General features: G+C 40.6%; 1 protein-coding gene across 1 annotated transcript in view; it reads right to left on the reverse strand.

The window, feature by feature from the left end:
• The window catches only part of NME8 (NME/NM23 family member 8), a 73,900-nt gene that overhangs the window by 37,007 nt on the left and 19,606 nt on the right, over positions 1-17,287 (reverse strand). Inside the window, exons 6-11 of the mRNA XM_006143007.2 lie at positions 16,564-16,680; positions 12,389-12,455; positions 11,367-11,440; positions 9,970-10,062; positions 8,954-9,141; positions 5,014-5,189 (exon numbers count right to left, since the gene is read on the reverse strand). Of these exons, the coding sequence (XP_006143069.1) occupies positions 5,014-5,189; positions 8,954-9,141; positions 9,970-10,062; positions 11,367-11,440; positions 12,389-12,455; positions 16,564-16,680 (715 nt within the window). The remainder of the gene's footprint in view (positions 1-5,013; positions 5,190-8,953; positions 9,142-9,969; positions 10,063-11,366; positions 11,441-12,388; positions 12,456-16,563; positions 16,681-17,287) is intronic.

The following is a 17,287-nucleotide window of genomic DNA, read 5'->3' on the forward strand; positions in this document are numbered from 1 at the left end:
ACTACCATAAAATACCACAGATTGAGTAGTTTAAGTGACAATATTTTTTGTTTGTTTCACAATTCTGAAGGCTAGAAGTTCAAGGCCAAAGTGCCAGAAAATTAAGTTTCTGTTGAGGCCTCTCTTTCTGGTTTTAAGTCAGCTAACTTTTTGTAATGTGCTCACTTGGTCTTTGGAGAGAGTTCTGGTGTCTCTTTTTATAATAACATTTTCTACATAGATAATGCTGGTCTGTCTATTTCCTACATAGATCCACTCTTACGACTTCATGTAACTTAAGAACCTTCTTAATGGTTCTACCTCCAAATGCAGTCACATTGGGGTTAGAACTTCAACATAAATTCCGTAAAGATGAGGGATGGGCCAGGTATAATTCTGTCCATTGCTATATGAGAGTAGAGGAAATTAAATAAGATGATATACATGGCCCATTAAAATCAGAGAAATCATAAAAAGAGAGGAAGACTAAAAATAGAGAGAAACCAAAACACATTGTACTGAAGAGAACAGTTATCCATGTGGTATGCAATAATTCACTATGCCTATCATCAATTTAAACGTAAATTTTTTTGAATTGGCACATACAGGAAATCACCAGAGTGGAATAAAATTGTAATAGTCAATTTATGTTGCCTAGAAGAAACTCACTTTAAATATAAAGACACAGATAGATTAAAATTAAAAGGGGAACAATGTCCTTACTAACCTGAACCAGAAGAGGGCTGAGTAGCTATGCAATCAGAACAAAGAAAAGTACCAGAAATAAAGAGGGGCACTACAAAATGACAAAGAGATCAATTATTCTAATGAGGTGGGAGGCAGGGACCCTAAGAGTATAGTTAGGGTATAGGCCTAAAATGGAGACAACCTAAAACAAAGGCTTTTTTCCATGTCCCACCACATTCCAGAAAGAAAAGAAAATAATGGTTTTTATGGCCCAAAGTTTTTAGACAAAGAATCTCCTGATTTTTGTACTCATTCTAAAATGAAGAGACCAACTATCAGATCCCTCCCGCATATGTCCCCCGCCCTGAGGGAAACATATACATGAGCCCCACCTGAAAACAAGCCCTGACAAAGCCCCTCTGACCCAGGTAAAAACCCCTCACCCCAGTCTTCCTCAGCAATACATACTCGGGGACCCACTCCATGCTTCGGAGTTCTGTTCTTCCTTCCCTCTCTTAATAAACTCTCTGTGCTAGCCCCTCTCTGTGTTGATGTTTCTAATTCTTCATGAGCTGTGGACAAGAACTCATGTCACACTGTGGGTACTGGGCCTGATCCCTCCTGTACCCCCACATCTCCACATCAATAACATCCATAATGTATAGGTACCTAAAAAAAGAACATCACTGTCACTGTGTGAGGCAAAAACTGATAAACTGCAAGAGAAATAGATAAATTCACTATTATAATTGGAGATTTAAAAATTTCTATATTAGTAAGTGACAGGTCCAGCAGGCAGAAAATCAGTATCAACCTAATAAAATAGACATTTACAACATGCTTCATTTAACAGCAGTAAAATATATATTCTTCATAAGCTCATATGGAATATTCACCAAGTTAGATCACATTATTGCTCTCCCCCCCAAAAAATTATCACATTTAAAAATAATAGAAATCTTCATAAGCTCATATGGAATATTCACCAAGATATATCACATTATTGCTCTCCCCCCCAAAAAAATTATCACATTAAAAATAATAGAAGTAAAAAGCATATTATAGGACCATAGAAGAATGAAAATGGAAGTCAACAATCGGAAAGCAGTTGCAAAATTCCAAAATATCTGGAAGTTAACACATTTCTGTGCATCATAAGAACTAAGGAAGAACTTTTGAAAAGTGTAAAAATATTTTAGACTATATGAAAATACACAATATTGAGCAAAGCAACCAGACTATGAAAGAGAAGCATCGTATGCCCCCACTTAATATACACTCAATGTCTGCACTCTGATGGAAACTGAGAGATTGGCAGCTATAAAGGCATGGAGAGCAACAGGAAACCAGGGACAGTGCAGAGGAGGGTGGACAAAGGGGGGCAGGCGGGAGGGAATCAAGAGGGAAAAAAAGGGCAAAACCTTAACCCTTCCACACAAAAGTGGAAAATTATCCACTGATAATGTTGTAAGGATGTACAGTGATTAAATGGAAAACACACACACACACACACACACACACAAAGAAAAGGAAGAACAAAGAAAAGGAAGTAGGGAAAAAAAGAAAATATAAATACAACTTGTCAAAATTTGGTATGCGGCAAAAAGTAGTGCTAAGAGAAACATTTATAGTACTGAATAGATATATTAGAAAAACAAGATCTAAAATCAATAATCTAAGGTTATACTTTACAAAAGAGCTACATAAACCTAAAGCAAGAAGAAAAAAGAAATAATAAAAATTAGAATAGAAATCAATATGATTAAAAACAGGAAACCAGTAGAAGAAATCAACAAAACTAAAACTGGTTCATAGCAGAGAGACTCAAATTACTAACATCAGAAATGAAAAAGGAATTATCACTGCAGATCTCATGGGCACTAAAAAGATAATTAAAAAGAATCACTCTATGCTTACAAATTTGTTAATTTAAATGAAATGGACCAATTCCTTGAAGTCGCGAAATACCAAAATCTACATGAGAATTAGATAATAGACATATTTTTAGAGAAATTGAATTAAACATTAATCACTTGTCAAAAAATGAATTATCAAGATCAGACGGCTTCAGCAGTAAATTATATGAACATTTAAGAAAAAATATTATTCTGATTTCCTACAATATTTTCTAGAAAATAGAAGAAACTGGAACATTTCCCAACTCATTTCATGAGGCCATCATTATCACAATACCAAGTTAGATAAAAACTTTACAACAGAGGGAAACTACAGACAAACAGCTCTTATGAATACAGGTGCGAATATTCTCACCAAAACACTAGCAATCAAACCCAACAGTGTATTAAGAAAATAATGCACCATGACCTGGAATTTATTCCAATAGGCAAGACTAGTTCCACATGTGAACATCAGTCGGCATACCCTCCACATTGACAGGCTGAAGAAGTAAAAGCACATGATCCTATCAACAGAGCAGAGAAGCACACAGTAAACGCAATCCCCACTTGTGATAACAACTCTCAGCAGACTACAATAGGAATGGGGGAAAGTTCCCATTTGCTGAAGAACATCTTCAAAACTCCCCCAGCGAGCATCATGCTTAACGGAGAGAAACTGGGTGTCTGCTGTAAGAACAGCAACATCTAACTGGAAATCCTAGCTAGAGAAATGGCACAAGAAAGGGGAATAGAAGACCTATCTGTTGGAAATGAGAAAGCAAATGGTCTTTGTTAGATGGCATGATTGTCTATGCAGAAACTCTCGAAGAATCAACAACAACAAAAATAACAACAACAAAACTGGAACTAGTCAGAAATTATTACAGCAAAGTTAGTGCTTACAATTAATATATAAAAGCCAGCTACTTTCCTGCACATGAGAATGCAAAAAATGGAATTTGAAATGTAAAATAATACCAGTACATTAACACCAATGAATGAAATATATGAGTAGAAATCCAACAAAATATAGAAAGGATCTAACTGAAGAAAACTGCAAAACTGCTGAAAGAAATGAAAGAAGATCTAAATAAAAGAGATATATCATACTTACGGATAAGAAGACTCAATAAAAGTCAGGTATCAGTTCTTCCCAACTTGATCCACAGGATCGACACCATCCTAACCAAAAGCCCAAAGTCGTTTTGTGAATTTGGATACTGAGGAACGGATTATTCTATACGGAAAGGCAAGAGACCTAGAATAGCCAGCTCGGTATTGAAGAACCAAGGTGGAGGGCAAGACTTAGTATAAAGCTACAGGAATCAAGACGGCGTGGGTTGACCAAAACTAGACATGGAGTTAAAGGAACAGGAAAGAGCACACATGAATATAATCAACCCATCTGTGACAAGGGGGCATCTAGCAAGCGGAGGCTCAGGATGCAGCTAAACATGTTGGCAACAAAGAACGGAATGGTCCAAAACGTAAGTTTTCTGTGCAGCCTCATCTGCACAGAACTTCCCAAGGAAATGACATCAAAGCTTCGAGAACCAAGAGTTCAGTTAAGTCAGAGAATAAACAGTCAATATGAAGACACCAATTATGTCTCCACACACTCAGTAGAAAATTAATGACTGTGTTAAGTTTTGACTTGTGTTGTTATTACGCTACATTTCCTCTGCTATGTGGATATAGGATGAAGTTAAAAATAACTAGCAATTGAAGTGTGGGCACCATGTCTGCATTTTATGTTTTATCTTCTGAATTTGACAAGTGAAGAAATAGACTTGGTAAAATATCTTGATCAAGTCACACTATTAATTAGTGTTGGCTGGAGTGCTGAGGTGAGCTTTCCTGTCTAAAATGAAAGATTCTGATCTTTATTATGTAACAATTCCTGCAATGTTAAAAATCTACTTTAGCAAAGTCACAGGTTAAAAAATGCTCTGAAAACTCTTTAATGACAAAAATGTTTTATTCATTATTGTCAAGAAACTTGTAAATTAATATTACTTAAATATCTTACTTAGGGTGGCTTTTCTTTCTTTCTTTCTTTCTTTCTTTCTTTCTTTCTTTCTTTCTTTCTTTCTTTCTTTCTTTTTAAGAGGTTTTTTCCCTTAGGGTGCATGTGCTTGCCAGAGAAAGAGACAGAGACAGTGAGAGGGAAAGTGAGAAATCATCCCTCAGGGGCAATGGCTCCACCACAGTCTCTTCTCCTCCACTCTCATCCAGGGATCTTGGCCACCTACACACACCTGTCTGGCATGATTTTCAAGCCACTGGGTCTGGGACTTGAACCCCAGTCAGCCATGTGGGAGTCCAGCACCATCACCGCTATTCCATCTGCTGGTCCATAGGTGGCTTTTTTTAAATGTTGAATTTAAAAATAGCGTTTATTCAAATGCCACATACAAAATAATTAAATGGCGTGCACTTTACTGCTTACCTTTCTTTTCTTGGACAAGAGCGGGGCGAAGAACTGCCAGTGTCCTGTCTAATTTCACGGTTTTCATCTTTTTAAAGTCAGGGAAGAAGATGTCAATGAACTTAGCAACATTAGTTACAGATTCTTCAATGTCACAAAACTGAGATACATGTTGCCTCTCCAGATATTCTTCTAAACTGTTAAAGTCCAAAATATAATTTGAGATGATTATAAACTGAAATGTACTAGCCATGCCGACAAGTTAAAATTGATAAATTGTTTACTTGGAGTCTAGTAAAACGAATGAAACTTAAAGTAGATGTAAACATTTTCCTATTATGTCCAAGAATAAAATATTTCATTCAACTTTAAATTGAACTATTCCAAAAATCACTAAGATGATATCATCTGTGTTAGACTTATTGAGGAGATAAATTAAGATCAAGGCAAAAAATGTTTTTTTAGGGAAAAAAGTTTTGCCTTTATGTAGAATTTTCCAGATAGTTTCTATTTTCCTTTTCATTTTGTCTTTGCACCCAAGGTTACTTAGAAGTACATTTCATACTTTCAAATAGACATTTTTGGTCTTGTTATTTTTTATTTCCAATTTTATTAGACCATAGTTAGCAAGTGTGTAGTAAAATCTTAGTTTTAATTTTTTCTTAACTCTGTGAACACAAAATTTATCTGTGGTATTTTGTTGTGTATATATTTCTATTTCATAAGGACATGATATTTTGGTATTGTTGGTCCATCACAATAGGAGGTATGCAATTTCAGTTTTCCTGTAATTGGTGAGTAAGGTGGTGTCCCCAGTGTTCTCTGCTAAGGGGCTATTCTTTGCCTGTATCCCTAATAAGCAGTCTGTGAGGACGTTGTATGAACCCGGCTTCTGCACGTGTTGATGACTGGAGGCTGCATCATAAATATGACGGGTTTTAATTCAGTACGTAGTTTAACCGATAATCGCTGTATTTAATCTCTATATTTATGCTTTCAAGTTTAATAGCCATATTCTTGACTTTATTTCTTCCATCTCAGCATAAGTGTGTGTGCGCGTGCGTGTGCTCGCCAAAGACAGAGACAGAGAAGGGAAGTGAGAAAGCACCCCCGAGTGGGGGTAGCTGTGCTGCGATCCCTTCTCCATCCTCCGCTCAGGATTTGGGGCACGCACACATACATGATCATGTCTTCTTCAGGCCGCTGGGTCCAGGATTCTGTGGAGTCAGTCGTGTGGAATCCAGCCAACTTAACCTCCATGCCACCCACTGGCCCCAATGTATGAGTTTATTTTAATGCAGGAAAAAAAAAGTCTTTTAAATCCATGCATAGTTTTTCATATTAACATGTTTCCACGAACTTTTTGAAGATCCCTAGCCTTTCCCAACGTCAACATGGCATTTATGTCTCTTTTCTACATATTCGTACAAGAACCTTGAAATACTTTGTTACCTTTTTATCTCATCTCTCCTATCCTCTGTGAGACCTTAGAGCCATCTGGTCATATAACCCCCATCCACCCAGCAACTCCTACCTTTTGTTGAGATAATTTAGAATTGATCAGAATTTCCCTCATTAGCTGTTGTATTGTATAATGCAAATTTGGTCATGTGCTGTGTGTGTGTGTGTGTATGACGGTATGCATTACATGATTCCAAAGTTCATTGTCAACAGCCATTTTCCTTCTCATCCTCCATGGTTTTTGTTTGGCTGAGTCCTTTGGAACGGTCCCTTCGTTGTCCCCTGGCAAGGCACAGAGATGACCTGTCTCTAAGCAGGCCCTTCAACATCTTCCTTTGCACTCCCGGTTGACGACAAGGCTTCACAAGGACTGTGAGGGTTACAGTTGTTTTCTCTTGGCAATCAGATGACAAGTCCCCTGCCAGCTAGATGCTCTGTTGTTAAGTAAGTTATTTATTCTCAGTTGCTGCCAGGGGGGCCACCTGAAGTGCAAGGGAACATTTAAACCCATAATAAAACCAACCGAAAGTCAGGCTGCTCGTCCGCCTGTTCTTTCTTCTCTGTACCGAATTCTTCAGCCTGCTTACTTCTGCTCTCACGATGTCTGTGCCCATTTTTCCATACTTTGAGCTGTTTCTTACATCTGATTTTCAAAATCATTCATTTGAGGCTCACATGACTATCACGCTAATTCTGTACTGAATTTATATTCAAATCATGACTTTTATCATTGAAATTTGGGTCCTTCCCTATGCATAGGTATCAATTGGGTCTCGAGTACTGTTATTACTTTAAGTGTTTCGTTTTGTTTTGCTACAGGGCACGTGTGCCTGTAAGAAAGACATAGAGAGAAAGAGAGAGAGTGAGAAGTACTTGCCAGGGATGTCTATGCCACAACACCTTCTCTCGAGATTTCGAGCAGGTATCACACACGTCTGGTGTGTTTTCCAGGCTGCTGGGTCTGGGACTCGAACCATTCAGTCATCCCTGTGAGATCCAGTCACTGTGACCATTTCCATCTGCTGGCTCCAAGGATATTCGGTCTCCAGCAGTTTTTTCTTTCTTTCTTTTTTCTTTTTTTTTGGAGAGGTTTTAGCTACAGGGCGTGTGCGCTCACCAGAAAGACAGAGAGAGACAGAGAGAAAGCGAGAAATCACCCCCCCAGGGGGATGGCCACGTTGCAATCCCTTCTCCTCCATTCTCCTCTTGGGATCTTGGGCACGTACGCACATGCACCCAGTCCAAAGACAAAAGGTGGGCATCTGACCAGCTCCGCACAGCATGGCGGGCAGAGTGAAGAGGTGGTGGGCATGTGCAGAGAGGGGCCCGTCCCTCGTGTGCCCCCCTGCTTCCCTTCCTCTCCTCATAAACGGACTGGGAGCTAATGATATTAGGAGCTCCCACTACCTAAAAAGTGCAACATGACAGGCATCAGCAGATACAGGCACTCAGGAAGAGTCACTTCAATTCATTAATAAGCCAACAGGGGGGACCAGCAGATGGCGTAATGGTTACATCGCTGGACTCCTACTTAAGTGACCATGGTTCAAGTCCTGGACTCTGCGGCTTAAAACTCATGCCAGGTGCATGTGTGTACATGCCCAAAATCCTGAGAGGAGAATGGAGGGGAAGGGATTGTGGAGTGGCCATCCCCCCGGGAGTGATTTCTCACTTTCTGCCTCTCTGTCTCTCCAGCAAGCACATGCGCCCGATAGCAAAAATCTCTCCAATAAAAAAATAAATAAATAAAAAAGACAATAGGGAGGTCCCACAGAGTCCCAGCCAGAAAGTGCAGCAGAGACAGGCACACCGCGTGAACCCTCAACACTCAGAGGCTCCGAGCAGGCTCCCGGTCACCCAGCTTTCTGTCAGAACAGCCCGGACAAGTGTGTTCAACTTGGGTTGTCTGGGTCTTCCGATGAATAAAACGGTAGCACAGAAAACTATTATCCTACAAATTTCTGATGTTTAGTATCATAAACATTAAAAAAAAGCAATAACAAAAATATAGATGCATTTTATTCTCAGCACTTTATCACCAGTAACTGTCTAAAGTACAACAAGTTTGCATTAAAAAAAAGCAATAACAAAAATATAGATGCATTTTATTCTCAGCACTTTATCACCAGTAACTGTCTGAAGCACAAGTTTGATGTCTTTAGCAGATCGGGCAGGTGAAAGGGCGCTGCAGGGAGATGGGCGAGGAGGCCGTCTAAAGGATTATTCATGGCTGCCCTACAGCCCTCGAGTCCCAGGCCACGACGTCAGACTGGTGCGCTCAGTTTTAGAAAGGAAGCAGGCAAAGGTCTGCTCTCCTCATGCTCTCGACACACAGAGCAGCCTCAGCCTTCTGAGTGTGCGGTATTGTAGCTCGACCAGAAAAAGCATGCCTGTGGCTTCAATATAAAGCATATGCCTTTAGGTTTTGAGATAGCTGGGTCATACTCCTCACCATCTAGTAACACGTGGTGCATGGTAAAATCTCAGGTCTCAAGCTTACCTGTCCCGCTTCCTCTTTATCACTTCAGGTATGGACTTAGCTTCAACCTCGGGTTCTTCCTCAGATGGTTCTGGAGGTTCAATCTCAGGAAGATCTTCTTCCCAAAGATTCTGTTCTTTTCCTTGAGATAAAACTAGAATGCTGCTCAGGCCACTTGTCATGAAAGAGATGAACTCTTCAAAGTCAGGCTGTAAAAGAAAACGAGAAAACTGTTTACTTCAGGCTCCCCAAATGGATGGACTGAAACGGCGGCCACTACCCACATCCAGTGAAATCTTTTCCATAATTCTCACTGGGCTAGGGAATGTTTTCCCTGTAAACCTTCTGCTAACAAATGCACTTGGAGGGATACTCACTCACCACCAGCGGGAACTGATCTTAAACAGGATGACTACTCTTCTCCAACTTTAGGGAGCTTTCAAGTCATCGAAAGGCTTTGTTAAAACAGATTTCTGGAATCCAGTCCCAGAGTTTCTGATTCGGAGACTTTGGGGGTGGGACTCAGAATTTAATGTTCACATCAATTCCCACGTGACACAGAAGCCCTGAACCAACTTTCTTTGTGCCTGTGTGGAAATCACACCTGGCCCTGCCTTTATGCCATTTCCCCAGGACAAGGGGAATCTTAATGAGTAGTCTGATATAAAGGACTGTAGGAAAAGGGAAGGCTAAAGTATACCCGTGAAGCTGATGGCAAGGAGCTTTAAATCCAGGATGAAAGTAGACAGAAAGGACAAAATATGTCATTCCAAAGGATGGATAGAAGAGATCTTGGAGCACATGGCATAACAAGGTCTTCACTTTAACAGAACACAGCCAGGTCGGTGTTGACAAGCTGCCGCCATTTCTACTGGAGATGTCTCCAGAACCACTGTCTTTGCCATCACGGTATGGGCACCGAGACCAACCCCAGGGCACGTTTAGTTGGTTGACTCACTCCCTATACTAGAGATGAAGCACAGAAGGTCCGCTGCATCCGATCACACAGTGGCCTGCCTTCCTTTGAACTGACCTACCTGGTCCTCTATTCTACTGTAGAAGTCCCTAGCTTGCTCTTCAGTGAGAACCGTTCTGTCCTCTGCTTCCACGACAAATCCTGCGTTGATAATCTTCAATGAGAGTGTGAGGTCAGATCCAGACGTGTTGTGGGACCACATGCAAAACAAGACAAGGATATTTCTTTCCTAGGCTGAACGAACCACTCCACTTTAATTGCATTTTGTGTAAAGACCTCAGCAAAAACCATACAGCACCATGTTAGAACGACTCAAAAATATACAAACCAAGAAAGACTCTTTTCATGTGCCCTAGATATCCAAGTTGCCAAGGCTGGAATGAGAGACTCCAAAATATTTCTAGGAGGAATTGCCTCAAAAGGTAAAGAGAACCAACTTAATTTCAAAGAAAGCGATCCTGGCTTTCCAAATCACTAATAAAGACAAATTCACAAGCACTTCTTCACCATCTATTTTCAAAAGTTGTTTTAACTTTTCTTTAGGCTTTAATTTGTGAAAGCTGTAAGTCATAATTGAGCACGTCTTACTCTTACAGCAATAAAAATACCCAAATTATAAGGAATGATAGTTCAGATTTACAAAGTTCTAGTTATTTTAATGAAAATGTAATTTAATGATAAGGTTCGCTATACATGCCATTAAGTTTAATAAAATGTGAAAAATTAGAAGTTTCAAGGCAAATATGACAAGTCCAATGAGATGAACAAGGAAATAAAAATGGAACCTGGGTTCAAAGCAACTCAGTAACTGTGCTAAATGGTACCACTGAAGGGGCTTCCCGTGACTTGGGAGTCCCCAGTCCCATGCACATTGCGCATCTGCTGTTGACGTCAATCCTCTACCCGTTCCACTGGCTTTGCAGAAATCGTTGAGCGCTAGTTAGCTTAGGGAGCCCTCTCCTAACTGACATTCTAATTTGAGTAACGTCTAAAATAAATAAATATATATATATACACACACACACACACACATATAGAGAGAGAGATTTTTAGCTCTAAAGCAAAACGTAAATGCTTCCTCAAGTTATCATGTATCAAAAAGAAGCACACCTTTGTAACAACATACAAGGATTATATTAAATTACTGTGAATTTATAACAGATTACTTTGCTAATAAGTAAACCAGAATAAAATGTGTTACAATCCAATGGAAGAACTATCATTTTTCCAATTTATATAAAACGCTGGCAGAGCAGGCTTATGAAAAGATGGACGTGTGAGTAGATGAGACATTTGCTTAGATACAAACGCCCAAAGCCCTTAGGGGTGCCTAGCGCCAGCATTTCATTATGTTCTTTTCCTTTTTAACTTAAATCGGTAAGCCTTATCTCCAAGTTGACGGTCAAGGGGCTGTTGTTCTGCAGTTAATTTAAACTGTTGTTGGAGAATATTACTTACCTTTGCTTTAATTTCTAGATCTCTTCTGGTAAGCACAGCATCAGGTTTGATAATAGTAATAATGTACGCTTCCTCTAGGAGAGAAAAACAAAGAATTTCATTGTCTTGGCACGAAGTCTAGGTAATAAAGAATCTGGCAATGACGAGGAAATAATCCTAAAAGTTTTTAAAATCATGAGGCAAAACTAGTTGAGTATGTGGGTACTGGTGGTTTGATGTAACTCACATGTGTTAAAATCACATCCATTATCATTATTTGGTATCACCGTTGAGTGGGATTTCAACTATACGTTATGCAGGTAAACATTACAACCTTAGAGATTCCCCATCTATGAATTTATCCCACAGCCTTCTGGTGTGCTGGTGCAAGAGAGCTCACTGAGTGGCCGTTTCCCTTTGCTCTCTTCAGAGAATGAGCATGCCTGTGCCCACGCATGCTCACGTGTGCTCACACACACACACACTGGTAATCCAGCGAAGGCATGCCATTGTTAATCACAAAGTAGACCAAGAGTGCAGCTATTAAGAAATAAATTATGGGGTCAGCAGGTGACTTGGTTGTTGAAGCACTGGACTCCCACGTGGCCAATGGTTGTTCAACCTAGCAGCTTGCTTTCTGACTTTCTCTCTTGCTCTCTGGTAAACCACATGTCCTGCAGCAAATTTTTAAAAATAAATAGATTAAATTAAAAATAATTTTTCAAAAAAGAAAGAAAATATTTTCATAAAGTCTTTGAAGAATAAAACAGGAAGCTGCAGCCCAGATTTATTACAGGAGACAGGAACCTGCCGTCCTGAGTAACCTCCAAGATGCTCCAGGTCCAGAGACCAAAGGAAAGGCTAGGGAACAGAAGTGGTTGACTTAACAGCAGAGCCGTGCAAAGTGCAAAGTATGGTCTATCTCAGTAGCCCCTTATTGACTAGCATTGATGGTATTGCCAGCTTTTGCTGCTGTAAGTGATGCTGTAATGAACATTCATGTGCAGAAAATCCTTGTCATTATTTCAAATAAATTCTCTTACCAGCAGTTTCGAATTGTGCATCCCCAGTATCCTCTGACTCTGATTCTTCAAAGGAAATTTCATGATACTATGAAATAGAAATACAAGTTAAACATAGCTATTTTTAACATGATAGTGGAAAAATGTTTCAAAGTTTTGATTCTATTGGGTCGTTGGAAAATCATGATGCATTTTTGTATAGAAAAACAGAAAATATGTCATGACTTTTCCAACAACCCAACACACATATTTATAATCCGAGGGATAGACAGTAAAATGGAAAGGTGCCTGCATTTATCGATACTACTTTACCCAGCTCTTCATGGAAATAGCCTGAGGAATATGTTTAAATGGTGGGAGTAGGAAGATGATTAGAAATAATGCATAGTGCAATACAAGTTGGTAACATGGGGCCAGATAATGGCACAGTGGTAATGCACTGGACCCACATGGGAAGGTGCCTGACTCGCATTCCAGGGCCTCACTCTACACACTGGTTGCTCATGTGTGTGCCCGTGATGGCTGAGGCTGGGACATGAGTCACAGTGTGAAGGTCTTGTTGGGAGTGCCTGTCCTCCCCTCTTTATTTTCTTTATTTTCCTCTCTTGAAAGAAATAATCAACTTTAAGACAAATGGTTAAGAAAAACTCTAAAACTTTAGAAGAGCATGAGAGATAAAATAAGAAAGAAGCAGAGATGAACAAGTAAGAAAGCAGCAAACACAGCATGGTAAGTGAAGTAAGCCAGACTTTGAAAGACACACACTGTATATCCCCACTCAATATATACCTAATGTCTGCTCTCTACAGTAGAAATTGCAAAGCCTTGGGACCAGCAGTTGGCATAATGGCTATGTTGCTGGACTCCCATGTAATCAACCATGGTTTGTGTCCTGGATCCAGTGGCTTAAACTCACGCCAGGTGAGTGTGCATGTGTGCCCAAGATCCCGAGAGGAGAATGGAGGAGAAGGGATTGCGGCGTGACCATCCCCCCTGGGGGGTGATTTCTCGCTTTCTGTCTCTCTGTCTCTCTCTGTCTTTCTGGCGAGTACACGCGCCCTATAGCAAAAACCTCTCCAAAAAAAAAAAGATAAAAGAAAGAAAGACCCTGAGATATGACAGTAGAGAGGCGAAGTGCAGATACCAGAGACTGTGAGAAGGGAGACGGCGGTAGAGAGTGTTCATTTGATTTTGCATAGGACATTTGTCTCTCTTTCACCAGAGATAGGGAAAGGGAAAGTGAGAAATCACCTGCAAGTGAGAATGACTATGCCAGTCTTATCGCCTCCATTCTCTATGTGGGATTTTGGGCACACAAGCACATGAACCCAGTGTGATTTTCAAGCTTCTGGGTCTAGGACTTGAACCACAGAGTTGGCCATCTGGAATCCAGCACCTTAACCATCATGCTACCTGCTGGTCCCATGTTTTCTAATGTTTTTAATGTGGCTACTAGAAAACATTAGATTATGTATGTGGCTCCCTTACTACTGCATAGGGCTGTGCTAGATAACAGCAAATAGGTAAGGAAACTAAATAACAAAGTGACCACAAGTGAAATAATAAACAAAGACCATAAGAGATTGATACATTTCTCACATGGTCACTGTTATTAATTACAACAGGATGTCATTCTACCATGACGATGACGACCATAAAGCCAGAGTGCAGAGCATCGTGGGCGAGCGGGGTAGAATCCGGCAGTTAGAATATTGAGGGCATCATCGTGCGGGGTTTCACTGTCTACCAGCTGCCTGTTTTGGGAGGTAACATGATGTTTTCCAGCCTTGTCTTTGTCATTTGTAAATATCTCACAAGAGCCATTGCTGAAAGGATTCAATGAAGAGATCTGCTTGAAAATCATGGGGCTGGCAGGTGGTGCGGTGGCTAAGGGCACTGGACTCCCACGTGGCCAGCCACAGACTGAGTCCCGAGCCTGCCGGCTTGCTTTCTCACTTTCCATCTCTCTCTCTGGTCAAATTAGAAATCAATCAATCAATAAATGAAGTAAAAAGAAAATAAAATTGTAGCCAAGATCAAGTCCTCAATAATTGTTGTCTATCATAATTTTCAGAATGATGTATGAGCGAGGGGAAGGGAGGACGGGAGGAGAGAAAGAGACACAGGGGCCAGCAGGCGGCATGGTGAAGAAGCTAGATCCCACATGGCCAACTCTGTGGTTCGTGTCCCGCACCCTGTGGCTTGAAAATTGTGCCGGACACATGCATGTGCATGCGCAAATTCCAAGAGAGAAGAGAAGAGAAGGGACTGCAGTATGATCATCCACACTGGGGGTGATTTCTCACTTTCCCTTTCTCTTTCTCTCACCAGCATGCACGCCTTATGGCAAAAATGTTAAAATAAAATTTAAAAACAAGAGGGAGAGAAAGGGGAAGGAAGAGAAAGAAAGAGAGAGAGGAAGAGAGAAGTAGTTCTTTAAGAAAACAACAAAACTTGGGGGAGAGAAACAACAAAACTTAAAGATGTTTGGGATGAGAAAAGGCTCTATGATAAGTACCCGTCCCCCATTCATTTGTCGCTTTCCTATCACAGCGCTCACCTTCTGAACGCCCACGAAACGCCGTGCACACGGGCCGGGTCAGTACATGCACGCCCGTGTCACCAGCATCTCCCCACCTGGCTGCCCTCCCGTCATGTCTTAGGTGCATGTGGACATTGTGGAGATCAAACCCACCAACGTCACTCTCGACTTTCCTGCTCCATGTCACGGTTGGAAGGCCTACGCCAAGCTGTGCCGGAGCACTGCTGACCAGTATTTCCGTCTTAGACCGTGAGGTCTGTCTCTTCAATTCATCCGAATGTACGTATATGATAGGAAGAAATCCTACACCTAATCTTTTCTTTTTTAAAAAATTAATTAGTTAATTTCATTTTACATGTAATCACTGTAGACCTTCACAGTGTATGAAATGGCTTTTCAAAGCATACACCCATTGCCTGTCAATCCGAAGACACTGCCACATCCTCCAGCTAACAGATCGCTTTCCATCCTTGGGTGTGTCCCGCCATCTTTGTGAGCCCCTCCCATCCCACCCCCCCCTGTCCCGTTCAGTCTCTGGAATGCCCCCTTGCCATCCCCGCTACTTCACCTCCCAGCTTCCGGTTTCTGCCATAAAGTGCAGAGCATGAGTATATTTTACTACAAAAACATTTTGAAATTCATTATTTTTTTCATAATATGCATTTTCTATCTTTTTGAAGACTCCTCATCCGAGCCTGAGCCTAATCCTTCTCATTATTTCTATTAGAAATATTTCTTGGCTAATCGTCTTGACTTAGGGAGCTTTTTGTTTCTACTTGTTAATTGGTGTGTGTTTAAATGACACTGCTGTCATGTAATCTTTCATTACCTACACTTCCGACCACGCCATGTGGATTGCTTCCTTACACTCTTATGTCTATACCTCCACATGCTTTCTGGTTAATTTCTTGACTGTAAAATATTGATTTTTGTCACATAGGTAATACTAACATATCACAGATGACATACTTCACACGTACATACAAGATTTAACCATAAGCTTCCTATGAAAGTGGACTCTTTAATTCATCCATCTCCCGGGCCTTCTTTCTATTTCAGTCGAGTTGGGGCACACTAAATGCATAGCACTGCACGAACTTACAGAATCGGTGACTTACAGTATATACATTGTAATCTAGTCACTGCTACTAGGCCTTTAGGTTGATTCCAGATTTTTGTTGTTAGTTTTTGTTACAGGGTATGTGTGCTCACCAGAGAGAGACAGCGAGAAAGAGAAAGAAAAATCATGCCCAGGGGGATGGCCACACTGTAATCCCTTCTCCTCCTTTCTCCTCTGGGGATTTTGAGTGCTCACGCACACACATGCTGGGCATGTTTCTCAAGCCTCCAGGTCTGAGACTCAAACATGCAGTTAGCCATGTTGAGGTCTAGCCACTGTAACTACCATGCCACTGGCTGGCTCCCAAAGTTTTACTAACATATACAACACTGAAATAAATGTAATTTTCTAGAACTGTCTCATCTTCTTAGGGTAAATGAAGAGTAACTGCTCTGTATTTATAATGTGTATATTTATATGATTGACTTATACATTTAATCTTAGTTATAAAATTAGAAAAATAAGCCCTAGGAAAGCAGCAAATAAGGTAATGTACTTTAAAAATGAAAATTAGCTGTTAATGCAGAGTATTAACTGAGGGCGAGCCATTTCACCTGCTGCAATTTTCCTCTCTTCGTTGATTAAGTTAATAACTTTTTTATTAACAAGTGGTGCATTAGCACCCTGAATCTTGGCAATAATTTTGCCATTCTGTGAGAGAAAAGAAAACATGAAAGGAACTTTCATTTCCCAAGGACGTCCAGAATTCACACTTAAACTGGACTGACCTGCCTCCCTGTCCCCACCAATCCTCTTTCAGATTTTTGTTTGTTTTTAATTTTGCCAGAGGGAATGTGTGCTCACCAGAGGAGGCCAGAGGGACAGAGAGAGGAAGGAGAAAACGCCCCCAATGGGCCATGCTCCTCCTTCAGTGCCTCCTCTTCCACTTCTCTCTGTCAGGATTTCCAGCAAGGCCCATGCACACGCCTGGTATGTTTTTTTTGTTTGTTTTTTGTTTTTTGTTTTTTTTTATTATAAATTTTTTTTTTTCTCATCACAACACACATATGAATTTTCCATCCAAAATACACTGTGCATTGGCTCAATCAAGCACATCAACATATATGTTCTCAGCAAATGATTTCCCAATTTTTGTGTCCTGCATACCTTGCCTTTTGTTTTGCCATCCTAGATTCCCCATCCCCACCCTCTGCCATGTCCCGTCATCCTCCTCCATTGTCCCTAACATTCATGATTGCCCTCAATGCCTTCCGCCCCCCCCCATTCAATTGTTCTACCAATGAACTCAATTAGTCTA

Source organism: Tupaia chinensis, unplaced genomic scaffold (assembly GCF_000334495.1).
Source record: "Tupaia chinensis unplaced genomic scaffold, TupChi_1.0 Scaffold000088_1, whole genome shotgun sequence".
Lineage (NCBI taxonomy): Eukaryota > Metazoa > Chordata > Mammalia > Scandentia > Tupaiidae > Tupaia > Tupaia belangeri.